Source organism: Labrus bergylta, chromosome 13, assembly GCF_963930695.1.
Source record: "Labrus bergylta chromosome 13, fLabBer1.1, whole genome shotgun sequence".
In the NCBI taxonomy this organism is placed as follows: Eukaryota; Metazoa; Chordata; class Actinopteri; order Labriformes; family Labridae; genus Labrus; species Labrus bergylta.
In genome coordinates, this window is record NC_089207.1 from 26,731,829 (window position 1) to 26,746,434 (window position 14,606).

Sequence of the window (14,606 nt, forward strand, 5' to 3'; positions counted from 1 at the left end):
CATCATCATTTTTGAGATTCTTAATGCTCACTGAGGAGTCTACAGACGTGCACACTATCACTACAGTGTCTTTGTCAGGCACCTATCCAAATGTATTATTTATCACATAGAGCAGTTCACTCTGATGTACTGTTTTTATTGAGTGTAATGTTTCCCAAACAAAGCCTTCAATTTGTGTTACATTAAACACCCACATGAAGCAAGTGTCACAGGCTCTGTTGTCTACCAGACTATTGTGTTCTTTCACACATCACATCCCTGTTTGTTCTGTAACTAAACTAATATCGTACATTTTCAGTTGAGCCGTAAAGGCTTACAAAGGACATAAAAATCGCAGCCAACCAAATCCCCCACTGCAGTGTTGTATATTTCATTTAAAGGATATATGAATCAGTTGCTGCATATTTCTTTTATTTTAATTTAGCTCCAGTTCTAACACTTAGGTTTTTCTTTGATTATATACAGAGAACAATCTAAAACCATAACATTTTGTGGCAATACTTGGCTTTTGCAATCAGTATAAGGTGCTAGGATTCAGCCAGATAATATACTGACTGACTGACTGCCTTCCTGAGACAATTTCATATTAGTTTTGCAGAGGCTCATGTTCATTTTGCAGAGCATTGTGTTAGTTTTGCAGAGCCTCTTGTTAGTTTCACCGAGCCTCTTATTATTTTTTCGCTTTGAAAAGAGTTTTGTGTGGAGACATCTTGTTGAAAAATACAATATACAAGCCTCTACCTCTGGCTTTTGTTGCACTCACTCTTATGACTCACGGACTTCTCTTTGAGCACAGCCGTCATGAAGCTTTAGATTGTTGTAGAAGGTTTATTTCTACAACAGTGGAAGGGGAATGTGATTTAATTATCTTGCAATTTAACACCCACATATGAGCCTAAAACTATTGTGCTAGTTCCCACATGTGAAGCAATAACATTATGACTTGATATAAGACCTACCCAATACGTGTGATACATCGTTGTTTCCCAAATCTTCAAGTGTGAAGGCAAGTGTGCCTGCAGCTGCATGCACTTTCACATGCCTGCTGCATTTTAACAGGAATGATTTGAGTCACATATCACATATAGAGAGTCTGAACTTGTTGCAGCTAGGAATGTTATGGAAGACAAATTTACTCTCTGTGGTTTATTTTACTCTATAACAGTTTGAGGAATTTTAAATATGATTTCTGAAGGTATAATTTTGGAGAAAGTAGGCTTTAGTAACTTTTCCAGAAGCTGGTCATCGTTGTTGATGCAAGATGCAGCATCCTGCAGAGGAACAGGTCTCCTGCGCCTGCTGCACCTTTAAGTGTGTCAGCTCCTCCAGGTTGGACTGTAATTAGAACAGAGCCAAACATCCCCAGGGCATCTCTCTTTCCTTCTTCATCCCTGTCCCTCCTTTTACCTTCTAAATCAGACCTTTTCTGAGCACTGCAACACCCCGTTCACACACATGCACACACACACAAGATCCTTCTTTTAGTCCTCCACCTGGGATCTACCTTCTCCTTTTTATAGTAGAGTTTATCTGAGGTGGTCAGCCATCGCCAATGTTTGGACAAATTCAATGTTCTCTACTTGATCAAGGGATAAAATGTAAATCTATAGGGATATGAATATAAAAAGGCATCAGATACAGAACTGTAAAATGGAACAGAGTTAGTTTTTTGTCAAGAAAGGCTGTTGGCATTTAGCAGATACTTTGAGGTTACTGAATGTTCCCTACTTTGCATGTCTTTCATTGCTAGAGACAAACTAGTTAACACAATGGAATTGTTACTTTTTAAAATTATTTTAAACTCTGACATAACTCTTATTTTGTCTTTTTTTTTTCTCCTCTGTGTTTTAGGTGGCTGCATACCATTACTGCCAGGCAGATAACACGTACACTTGCCTGGTACCAGAGTTTGTACATAGCATTGCTGCCCTGCTGTGCAGAGCACACCAACTCAGTGCGTACCGGGAGCTGCTGTTGAAAGAGCCAAACCTACAGAGCATGCTCAGTCTGCGCTCCTGTGTGCAGGACCCCATGGCTGCTTTTCGGAGGGGGGTCCTTGAGCCACTGGTCAACCTGCGTAAAGGTAAAGCAACATTGAATGAAATGTAATAGTTGAAGACTTCCTCTGTTGTGCTTGAAAAAGAAAAAAATCTTGTTTTTTTAACATTAAAAAGTTGCTTCTCATTCACTGTACTCGTGTAACATGGTATGGGAAAAGTTTTACTAATGGCAAAACACTTATCCTACTAGCTATAGGTACTGACAGACATACGTATCACTACATGACTTAAATGAAAATAATAAACTAATTTATTCTACATAAAAACACTGTTAATAAATATATCTATGACCCACCTAATAAGATTTGATAAACCAAGTAGAGATCTATAATAGTGTCAGAATCAGTGTCATTTTTGTAACCCTACCTGCTTCAAAAACGTGTCCTCTTCTTCTCTTTTCCTTTAGTTTAGGCTGCTTGAGTTGCTTCTGGCAAAAGACTCAACAGGCTAACTGTTATGTGATGATCAAATTTAAATTAAGTATTTATTTGATTTGCTGTGCCATAAAGAAAGACTTTATCCTAGGGAAGTCTTAGAATACTTTTATATGTTTGATCAAATACATAAAAAGGAATCCTCTGCAAGATGAAAGTATTACCTGCTTTTCTTTTCAGAGCAAGTGTACCTTGACATTTTTGTTGAGAGTTAAGTGAGCACTGGCTGTGTAGTTAGGGATTCTAAGTTAAGGTCCTTTAAAAAGGCTTCAGTAAGAGTATATAAACAAAGCTGTCTGCATACCCACTACAAGCATACTCACTTTAGTCAGTGTTGTCATGTATTCTATCTCACTGCAAATGTTGTGTGTGTTTCTAGAGAGGAAGATTCCTGAGGAGGACCACATCATCTTGATAGACGGGCTGAACGAAGCTGAGTTCCATAAACCTGACTACGGAGACACCATTGCCTCCTTCATCACAAAGATCATTACCAAGTTCCCACCCTGGCTTAAACTAGTGGTCACTGTCCGGGTCAATTTACTGGTGAGGAAGACTTCAGTATCATGAGCTGCCATCAGCTTATAGATTCTGACAATCTTAAAAGTTAGGTTTTCCCAATCTGCTCCAACTTGTCATTCTCTGCTCTCTGCAGTCATTTTACAAGGAAGTATATGTGACCCCAGAATCAGAACTGCATGACAGTATAGAAGCAGTCAGTCACTTTGAGCTGACTAGCTTACAGCAAAAGTGACACCAGGGTGACTAGTCACAGAGATGTGCTCAGCTGGGGGTTGAACTCACACTGTGGATAGCTGGTGGTTTGACATGCCTGTAGTGTCACACAACAGCAGCTTTTCTTTGCTGGACAAACTGTGAGCCTGGGATGATAATGTAAAAGCTGACTGACATCCAAGATTCAGTTGTTAATGCTCTGGCAGAAGCAATGTGTAGGTAGTGATCATCAGTATGCAATACTCAAACCAAATTCATTTGTTTGATCCTGCAACTGTGAGGCAGGATTATATTCAGTTCATGTGGAGGTTCTCTGGATGGGCTACATCAATACATAACTCTGTAACTGTGACATTTTGTATTCTGCCTTTATATATTCACCTACATTTATTCATCAGGATAAGTCAAAAGCGTTGCAAGGTTTTTTTTTCGGATGACGCAGTTCACTGCAAAAAATACAATTTGCTGAAAACATTCCTGTCAAATGTCTGACTGACACATGGAATTCAGATTTTTATATTAAAGTGAATGTACATGTCACAATGTCCGAGTTAGTAGCAGATAACTAGGATGAAACACTCAAAGGAAGCCATGAAACAATACTGCTCACTTTGCTGTCCTAGCATCATATCTGTGCATGCAAGTGTTATTAAAGTTTCACAGTTTTGTTTTGCACTTTGTGCAAACAAATAGGATTTCACCCTGGAGGACAGGTCTTCAAGATATCAGCCTTAGCTTGCTAGACTAATATCTGATATATCTGTGAGGTGTTGCTAGCACTTCATCCACCTCTGGGATTAGGATCAGTGACTCTGTGCATGTGTGGATACGCGTGTGTGTGTGTGTGTGTGTGTGTGTGTGTGTGTGTGTGTGTGTGTGTGTTTACTGTACCTTTTCATGATGAAGAAGAGAAAAGTGTTATCTCCCTGAGGCAATGTTTATTTAGCCTCAGACAGTCAAAGGATTGGAGGATTAAGGTGCATTGATTTCTCCAAGCCACAGGACATAGATTGAAATGTGAGCTCAGGTTCAGATCTTTGCTAGAAGTGTTTCCCCCCACCATCCCATCCGCCCCCTGCCTCTTAATACTCACTTCTCCAGTCCTGTATTTGTCATAGCCACATTTCCGACAGTTACTGTCTGCTTTGGCCTGATAGATGTGCATGTTCGCTCCCCTATCATTCAAAAAGAGTTTTAATAGTAAACACAGGAGAAAAGGAAACATGCAGTCAGCAACAGGTCTCGTATGTGTCTGTTGCTGTGATAAGTAATACAATTTATTTTGAGACACTAGCTAGAAAATAACTTATTGTCATTCAGGTGTCGAGATGCAACATGCATCACTGCATGAATCCTGAAATATCATTTTTTAATGTGTCATTGACGGTCTTTACTTGTCTTTTCTGTAGGAGATCACCAGCCTTTTGCCCTTCTCCAAGATCTCCCTTGATGACTTTACAGACAACAAAGAGATAAGCAACGACCTCAACGCTTACATCCAGTACCGTATCAATGGCAGCAAGGATATCATGAACAACATAAGCCTGAATGGCAAGGCTGACCCTATCACAGTAGGCAAGCTCAGCAGCCACCTGATCTCACGCAGCCAAGGCTCCTACCTGTACCTGAAACTGACCCTGGATCTGTTTGAGAGAGGACACCTGGTGATTAAAAGTGCCAGCTACAAAGTGGTCCCCGTCTCTCTGGCTGAGCTCTACCAGCTACAGTGCAATATGAAGTTCATGACCAATTCAGCCTTCGAGCGCTCACTGCCAATCCTCAATGTGGCGCTCGCCTCACTGCACCCCATGACTGACGAACAGCTGTTCCACGCCATCAACGCCGGCTTCATGCAAGGGGAACTGCCATGGGAGGACTTCACACAACGCATGGACTTGCTCTCATGCTTCCTCATCAAACGCAGGGACAAGACGCGCATGTTCTGTCACCCCTCCTTCAGGGAGTGGTTGGTGTGGCGAGCTGACGGAGAGAGTACAGACTTCCTCTGTGACCCCAGGTTAGTCCTCTGCTTTGCAAGCAAATGCAGTAACTCAGCAGCTCTCCCTTTAGGAATGTTTGCTACTAATCCAGTTATAAAGAGTCTCAGATGCATCTAGAAAGGGATTTTGCAACACATTAAAATTAGAATTCAAAAATCTGTAGAAAAGAACAAATCAAGCTTTGATGATGATAAAATATTTGTCATTTGAGTGCCAACAATATCTCACTCACATGCTTAATAAACAACCATTAATTATTACTTTCAGAGTGGTTCTGAATTGAGTTGTTAATAGTATGTGAGTCACTGCCATCACTATGCATGAGAAGTAAACATGAGAGACGGCAAGTAGAATGTCCTCATCAAAATGTGCAGCATGACGCATGTCTGAGTCACAGAGGAAATTGAGTCTGAGATGTTCCAGGTATTTGTCTTAATCAGAAGGACCCACTATTTATAATACCGTGGCTAATGCCGTGCATTCCATCTTTTTATTTTGTTACTAGCAAACAATTCACAAGGAAACTACTTACATACACAGATCCCTGCGTCAGATGGATTAAATTAATTTCCATTAAAAAACAGAAGCTAACAAATAAGTCTCTCTAGCTGGATTTCTGCAGAATATAAAAGAAAAGCTTCATGTCACATTAAATATATTCATAATTTATTTAGCAAAAGTCATAGAAAAGAAAATATATTAGAAATTTACCTTTCAATCAGTCATCTGTAAAATAATGTTTCAAAACTGTTTTCACCTTTCTTTTTTCTTTTTGATATCATATAAGCTTAATGCACATATGTGAAGCCAGCATTTTATTCCACTTGAGTTGGAATGAATTTTCAGGAGTCTAATCTGTAGAAAAATGATCATTGTTCTCCTCTGTGCCCTTCTTGCCCTGTGAGACAGGCTTATCTGCTTTAGTGGTGCTACCTAATTGTAATTCTGGAGCCCTCACTCACCCACATCACAGGCTTCACTCATTCAAACTTAATAAATTGGATGATGTCATCCTGTTGCTCATCAGTATCACCTCTGCGCACACAGCAGTGTCTTTTAAATGGACCCAAGCCTAGCTTCATATTCTGGTCATTCACAGCCCTCCAACTCTGTCATTAAAAGAAAAACAAAGGCTCAGAGTCTGGCACAGGGAATGCACATGCACACAAAAGCCTGCTGCACTGCCTCTCTGTTTGTGTCTGGGCACGACGAGAGAGAATTTATAAGGCAGATCAAAGTGATCTGCAATCATGCATGTCCTTTTAATGAATTCTGCATTAATTAACAGCTGAGTGTCTGAGTGGAGAAGGAAGGGAACCCAGGGGTTTAACACTATTCCCCACCCTTCAGTGGGGCATTGCTCAGCATTTTACAACATCTTATGTACACAAGCACAGAATAAAAGCTTCACTATGACAATGTCAAGGTGCATTCATGAGTTTTATAATGAGACCGGAGGATAAACACTGAATGCATCAGTAGAGTCTACCCTGAGGTGGAAACCTTTTATGAACATGAAGTTCTACACAACAACTTCTGTCTACTAGTCTATTGTTTTTACTCTATTTGTTACCTATTTTGTTTTGCATCTGAGTATCCTCGTCGTTGTTTCCTAACCTCAGGACGGGCCATGCTCTTATGGCCTTCATGCTCTCCCGCCAAGAGGGGAAACTCAATCGTCAGCAGACCATGGAACTGGGACATCACATCCTCAAAGCCCACATCTTCAAGGTACAATTTGGGAAACATAAACATGCTCTCTACATTTATCTTAGTTTGAATCTATCACAGATGTCCATGTTGTTCTCTCTGTGTTATGAATGTATCGTGTGAGCTTAGTTCACCCAAGGATAAGCTATGAGATGTGAAGAAAAGCACTGACAGCTTCTGCGTCTCAGGTTCAGTGACTTGACGTATGTGTGTTTTTTTGCATTCATGTATGCATTGGTTTGTGTGTGTGTGTGTGTGTGTGTGTGTGTGTGTGTGTGTGTGTGTATGTGTGTGGATGCAGGGCCTGAGTAAGAAAACAGGTGTGTCATCCAGTGTGCTGCAGGCTCTGTGGATAAGCTGCAGCGCCGACGGCCTTTCTGCAGCCCTGGCCTCCCTGAGGAATCTTTACACACCAAACGTCAAGGTAAATATGCTTTCCAGCTTTTGTGCGTCACATGACCTTAAATTGGGGAAAACCGGGGCCCGACTGATATGGGATTTTTGGGTCCTATACCAATATCAATATTAGGTAGAGAAACAAATCTGATACAGATAAAGCGGCCCATATCTTTTCCAATATCTATCTTCAATCTGTCGAGATAGACAGTTATAGATATACACATTTATTGTGTTGATCCCTCAAATGAAGTTATCAAACACTTGTGGAAAAGATAGAAAATGAAAAGATGATCACTCAACTGGAAAGTAACTGCGCACACGTGGTTCCAGCCATTCACTCAATCCACGGTCCTAATTTATCTTTAGGTTTGGAGTTTAATGCTTCACCTCAAATATGTCCAATTTTTTTCCAGTCTAATTTTATAAATCATTTATAAATTGTTATTTCCCTCATTATTCATAAACATTTATTATCCACAGCACCCTATATTTGACATTTCACACTGTATGTCTTATTTCTTGTTATATTCATTCAGCGTTTATTTGAAGACGAGGAAGAGAAAAGACAGTATTTGAAAAAGACACACACACACAGATTGCATCTTTGGCAGATTCTCATATCATGTATTAATTGTAGCTGAGTCATCTCTCCAGACTAAAATAGTCAGTTGCTCATTTTGCACAGTGATTAGGCAATAATTTATCAGATATTGCCTAGGGATATTAATATTTTGTATGAGCAACACGGAAAATGAAAAATGATTGCAGGAAATTGGGAAGTAGATATTGATGAAGTGTGTGCCACGATGAGTAAAATAGGAAACATGTTGAGTTAACAGGTCAGCGCAGATGAATGGGGGACAGAAATGTATTTTTGTTTTAGTTTGAGTATGAATTATTTAACTCTTTTTTATTCAGATATTCAGTCAGACATTTGACTCTTGATTTGTTTTTGTTTGCGCTCCATGTTGGGAAATGAACTTTTCATGTCGCTTGTTTGTCAACTACCAGTCCAAGTGAAGTCAGCTTTAGTGTCTATTGAATGTTTTGTGGGGGAGAACATCATCAACCCTCCCTGGAAAGACCATTATGTTGACACCAAATGATCCTACATTGTTCCTCATCCTCATTCTTTATCTGTGTGTGTTTTATTTTGTGCAAGTGTAAGTTAACTTGTGGACATTTGCAGAATGACCTTGTTATGTCCTCCGAGGAAAACAGCTGTTAATTTATTTCACAGTGAATCCAACAAATAACAGAGAATTTCATTTCCTGTTGTGCCGTGCTCATTTGGCACCGTGGTTCAGTTTGACCAGGCATTTATTATTGATTTCCTCATCGTGGAAGAGAATAACTCGCCTAATAATTGCATTCAGTAGAATGTGACCACTTCATTTGGTTTCTGACCTTTTGCTTGATAGCAAAATCTCCAGAGTAGGCTGAAGCAACACTAGCATTTGCACTGGAATGAGCTAGAAGAGGAAAATGAAGTGTATCTCAGATTCTGCTGCTGTTTAAATTACTCATTGGCCACGGTGTCCACAAATCCTTGAACCCATGTACTGGAAAAGTTTGTTTTTGCTCCACATTTTGTTGAACAAACTTGTTGTCTGTTACTTCATTTTAAGCTCTAGTCAAGATATCACAATCCTTTCTTATATATCTGTGAAGGTCATCACAGAATTTAAAAAAAGGGCAAAGAGCCACAAATGATTCAGATGATCCTCCTGGTTAATACTATATAAATATCCATTATTCTGTCATCTTGATTTTCCATTTTGTCATTCTAAAAGTTTAGTCTATTCTGTACACAGGACATGTTGCATTTCTGTCCATCCTTTCAGAGATACTTTCTCTATTTTCCCATTTTTAGGGGGGGGGGGTTTACCATCTTCCAGATTCAGGGTGTTGCTTACGAAACACATCATAAAGCAGCTTGTCATGTTGATATTTGGCTATATAAATATAATTGATTAATAAAGGGAACTTTTTCATTTGGACATAACAGCATGGCACCATGTTGATGTCTTTTTTTCCCCACACTCATTTTCGCCGTGACGTCAATCTTAAGATCAGATCAAAGAAAATATAAAAAGGCGTCTTTTACAGTGTTATATAAGAGGGCTTATGAAAATAATAAAAACAGTTGTTTACTGATCACACAAGCTCACAGATGGCACTACTTTGATAACATGTTTCCAAGCCATCTGGATCACTTTGCATTTCTTTTGTACATCAGGTGAGCCGGCTGCTGATGCTGGGTGGGGCAAACGTCAATTACCGCACCGAGGTGTTAAACAACGCTCCAGTACTCTGTGTCCAGTGTCACCTTGGCCACCTGGAAATCGCCTCTCTGCTGCTCGAGTATGGGGCTAGCGTTGACGTGGTGTCTGAAAACGGCATGAGCCCACTTTGCTTTTCAGCTGCCGCGGGACATTTGAGTCTGGTCATGCTGCTCTGCAAGAGAGGTGCTATGGTGAGGAGTCACAGACATTTCTTACCTCCTTTGTGCTAAACGTATTGCAAAGTCATGTTTCAACGCACATGTGTTGGATACATTTTCCATGTTTTGGTGCATGAAAACTTACCTGATTGTATTTCCTCCAGGTTGATCATGTAGATAAGAGTGGTCAGTGTGCACTCGTCCATGCTGCGCTCAGAGGACACCCAGAGATTATCCAGTACCTACTGGACCTAGAGTGGAGTGCTGAGGGGCAGCAGCAGGACTGCGCTCTGAAGAACAAAGCTCTGCAGCAGGCTTTAATAGCAGCCTCCAGCATGGGACACACACAGGTACCAATAACACAGATATTTTTGCACACAGCCAACCTTATAGCACTAGTTCTGTTACACCTGAAAACGTAACATAATGAGTGAACCTGAGGGTATAATAAAGACACTCATGAGGTTATGTGATTTTTATGAATCTTTTCCTCACTAAAACAAGAATAAGAAACTGAGGTTTGCAAATTTTCACTCCACATTAAATACAAAACAAACATTTTTCTGTGGGAGTTTTCTAAACCATCCTCCATCGACAGCTTTAGAGAGTAGAGGTCACAACAGGTAAAGTGTGAACACATCTTCTCTCTGGTGTCGATGACTTAAAATTCTAAAAGTTACTCGGACTTGTAATCTCAGAAAGAAGGATTTGGGGATCGATCCCAGCGCAGCGCTTCGGCTGCCCAGGTACAACGCAGGCTCAAGGTTTATTTTGGCTTCCGCAGTAGTTGGAATGGGATCCAGAGACCCAGCTTGGAATAACAGATCTGGGCCAGGCTTGGCTATCCACATTTTGAAGGAGACCCCTTTAAAGTCAGATAATAAATCAGCTTGGACTCACATAACCTCAGACAGAAGCTGAGGGGGCCATAGTCTAGTCTGCTGTGATTAATTCATAATATTGTACTGAGAAAGCAGAACACAATTTCTTTCGTTATCCTCTTGATGGGTGTTGTATATGCTCTTGGAGGTTTATTTGATATCTTATGCTGAAATAGTATGCCATTAATCTAAGTTTCTTTTTTGGCAGGTTGTGAGAGGCTTGCTGGCATTGAATAATGAGCATGCTGTGCAAATTGATAGCCACGACACTCTGTGGGGAGAGACAGGTATGTTTTCATCCATCTTTCTGCATTACGTTGCTCCCTGGTATCATCACTTGCTGGTTTTCTTTTTTTGCATTCTGGACCTCACTGCTGTGATTGCACGCTACAGCTGAAGGTCTTGTATCTCTCGTCTGCACAGCAAAGCTCTCTGTTTGATGTAGAGGTCACTCAACCCCAATGCCTGTGCTTTTTTATGACTGCTCCAAGTTTTCCTGGGATGTACTTTCTGCTAAAAGCATTACTTATTGTGGGTCATGTGTGTTTCTACTTAGAGTTTGGAAAACACAGCATTTCCTCTGAAAATTAGATTTTCCAACATGCTTATAGATGTCAGCTTCATTTCTTTTAGTGCTCTTTGTTAAGAAACAGTTTGAAGTTACTTAAATATCTCCTGCATACATCTCAGCTCACATTGAATTTTAGCAGGCATGGAGAATCATCGCCGCTGTCATCTTTGTTTGTAGTCTTATTTTAATCAATATATTCAGTTGTTGATTTTAGTTGAATCAGTGTTTCTTCTGAGAAGGTTTTCAGTATACTCTTAAGGATTGGCATCTGCCTGATTGAAGGAAAGTGATGGCAGTAAGAGTGAAACAGAGTTTGCTTGTCAGGAATAGATGATGTAGACGGTGGCTGTTGTTACTGGCCTCTTTAAACCATTTGAGATCTTTGGAGTAAATGATACAAAAAGCAGGACATGTCTGTACACATGAAGAGGTGACGCATTAATGTAGCTTTCCATTCAAGTCCTTTTCAATGTGCTCAGTGAAGAAAATGAATAACAGAAACGCTTCTTATTGTAACCAGTTAAAGTGCTAAATATAATATTGCTGCTTCGTTTTGTAAGTATCAGGTGCATCATGCTGCGTTCGAGTTTCACTTTTCTCGCCTGATGTGTCCGACTCTTTTGAAACGTCTCTTATCTTCAATCTGAGCGTTTGCTTTGAGTCTTTCCTGATCCAGAGGCTATAAATGTTCAAATTGCATCCCCTTCCTCTTTGACAACATCATCTGATGCTTTTATTTTTTTGCACAGAATCACACCAAAATACATTTTTACATAATAAGATTTATAATAATAGTCTCTTTGTGTCTGTGAGGCAGCTGGAATTTGCACTCAAAGTTTGGTGCTTCAGGAATGTAGGTCAGCCTATTAGTGGAGAGGCGGTCCACAGTGTGGTTAGCTTGTGTCCTGCTAAACCACTGCAGGACTTCACACTCATTGCAGTCCTGGGACAAAGAGTTGTCTCTGAAATATTCCTGCATGGAGTTGCTGTTCTGTTTTTCTTCTCCTATGACCAGAATCTGTATTGAGCTGCAAACTAAAAAACCTGCTTTCTTGTTATTGGAAACATAATACATTTATCCAAAGCTTTACACCTTATAACTTGGTTACTTTGGACATGACTACTGCTGAGAATCATAGTTATCACACTTTCATTAACATTAGAGCTCCCTGTGCTGCAGTATGTCCTCCTCAGCTCCATTTACCTCCTGATCAGTCTTCTACAATGAAGTATAAAGTCACAGGTAGTAATAGAAAAGATGCTGAGCGCCTCAACTGACCTGAAACTAAATGACTCCCAAGCCTTTGACATGACCAGGTATTCCATGTTTTTGCACCCACCTGCTTATCTGCTGTCAGGGGAAATAAGTTTGTATAAAGAGAAAATAAATGACATAACAGTTTTTTTGTACACTAATTCATATCATGATTGAAAAACAAAATAGTGTTGTACTGGATTAGTGATAAAGATGAAGCATCGTAGGAGTGTTGAAGCTGACAGTAATGACTATCTTTGTTGTTGCTGGATGGAAACAGCAGAAATTAGAGATATATTACATTTCAGTTTCACCTCAAATCCCCTCTCTGCCATTTAGCGTGCAGATTTAATAATCCAAACTGGTAGCTGATCTGATTCAGAGAAAACAGACAAAGCTCATGAGTTATCCCCCTCAGAACTGCCCGCTCATGGCTGCCTCTGAAACAATTCTCAGATAACAACCTGTTTCTGTGGAAATGCATTTCATGTTTAAAATTCATCACAATATGACTTGTCTGTGCAAACAGGCCCACAGTGTGTCCGGTGTTCAAATAGAGACGGATTGGACGCACATCTTGGCAAGCTCAAGCTACTAAAATCCCTTCTTAGAATGCAAAACTCTTCCTCGTTATGCAAAGAAAGGTGATTTATCAGCACAGAGGTTCTTGTTGTGACAAACACACAGCAGAAGAAATGGCTCAATGTAGAGACCAACGTGGTCTTATGTTGCAGTACAATAATCTTTAGTAAATATTTTAATGATAGATGTTGTTTCTATCCCATGGTGTAAAAAGAGGATAGGCCATTCTCTATCATTTTATGAGGCATAAAAAAACAACATAACATTTAAAAAAAAATCTGAAGCCAAGTGTTCCTTCTGTTCAGTGTTTATATTATTCATGTCAGCTGTTGTCGTTGCTAAAATTCCTTTAAATGGCACGATATTAATTTTAATGCATTAAAAAGAAACACTTTTGGAACAGAACATTTATTCCTCATGGTTTACTTGTATATGTGTTGGGCTCATGTGCTCCTGCTGAAGCACATTTTATTCCATGCTCCACGAAACATGAAGCTAAGGGAACGCTCTAAAGATAGGGAAAGATAGCTGCCAATTACTCTCACCAGTAAGAATGGCTTAAATACCTTTTGAAGTGGTTCTTTATACATATTAAGATTGCAAGTGTTGGTGCTGTATGGTCAGAGCACGGTGTGAGGTAACAGGCAGCTATTTGTGGCTCTGCTCTGGAGCCTGGGGAAAAGATGCTTTTTATTCTTACATCAAGTGACAAACACCTGCTTTTAAAGTGTGTGCTCTAAAAGCACCTCAGTGTTTACTGCTTTCTGTTCGGCAAATTCATCTCCATTAGCTTTATTTATGAGCAAGATTCTTCAGGCCAACTATCATGCATGTAACAGACAGATATCCTATAAATAAAGACATGCATGTAAACAAATGTTCTAGCAGACACTTTATTAACTACAGGAAATGTGGCTCCCAGCTTGTCACAAATTCCTTTCCTCCTAGTGGAGCAGTTAAATGAAGAATAAACTTGTAGGCCATTGAATTAAAAATGTTGTGCACAGATGTGGAGGCAAGTGTGTGCTCAGTAGAAATGCATTTCTTATGTAATTGAGCATCTGCTAAGTCCCCAGGCAAAGCAAACTTGTAATTTTACAAATAGCAATCAATGGTTGTGCTGCCTTTTAAACGTCCTCCAACAGGACTAAAATGAATGAATTGTATGCAGAACGATGTGACTAAGTACTGTAGCATAAGAAATCATAGCAAAGCCAAAGATTACAAACTTTGGTTACACAATCTTCAAAGTGTTCTTGTTGGTAGAAAGTTTCAGGTTGGTTAATCTGCAAAGCTTTGGCTTTAATGCAATGTCACAACCTCTTGGTGGTGTGTCTCCAGCTGGGCGTTGAAGTGATGCTTGATAAGGACATAATTATGTGTTTGCTTTGTAAATCTGTTTATCAGACAGTGATTTAGAGCTTCCTGCTAAAACACTGACAAAGTCGCTTTAGGTGGGCTAAGAGAGCAGGCACAGCAGATTTGACACATGGCTGATAAATAGCTTAGAAATATTAGATATGATAGAGCCAAGAC

The 14,606-nt window shown here is 39.8% G+C and overlaps 1 protein-coding gene across 2 annotated transcripts in view; it reads left to right on the forward strand.

Moving 5' to 3' along the window:
• The window catches only part of tanc1b (tetratricopeptide repeat, ankyrin repeat and coiled-coil containing 1b), a 99,162-nt gene that overhangs the window by 76,970 nt on the left and 7,586 nt on the right, over positions 1-14,606 (forward strand). For both annotated transcript variants that reach the window (XM_065962517.1, XM_020644183.3), the window contains exons 11-18: positions 1,852-2,083; positions 2,874-3,040; positions 4,639-5,246; positions 6,852-6,960; positions 7,241-7,363; positions 9,578-9,814; positions 9,946-10,131; positions 10,871-10,949. In XM_065962517.1, the coding sequence (XP_065818589.1) occupies positions 1,852-2,083; positions 2,874-3,040; positions 4,639-5,246; positions 6,852-6,960; positions 7,241-7,363; positions 9,578-9,814; positions 9,946-10,131; positions 10,871-10,949 (1,741 nt within the window). The remainder of the gene's footprint in view (positions 1-1,851; positions 2,084-2,873; positions 3,041-4,638; positions 5,247-6,851; positions 6,961-7,240; positions 7,364-9,577; positions 9,815-9,945; positions 10,132-10,870; positions 10,950-14,606) is intronic.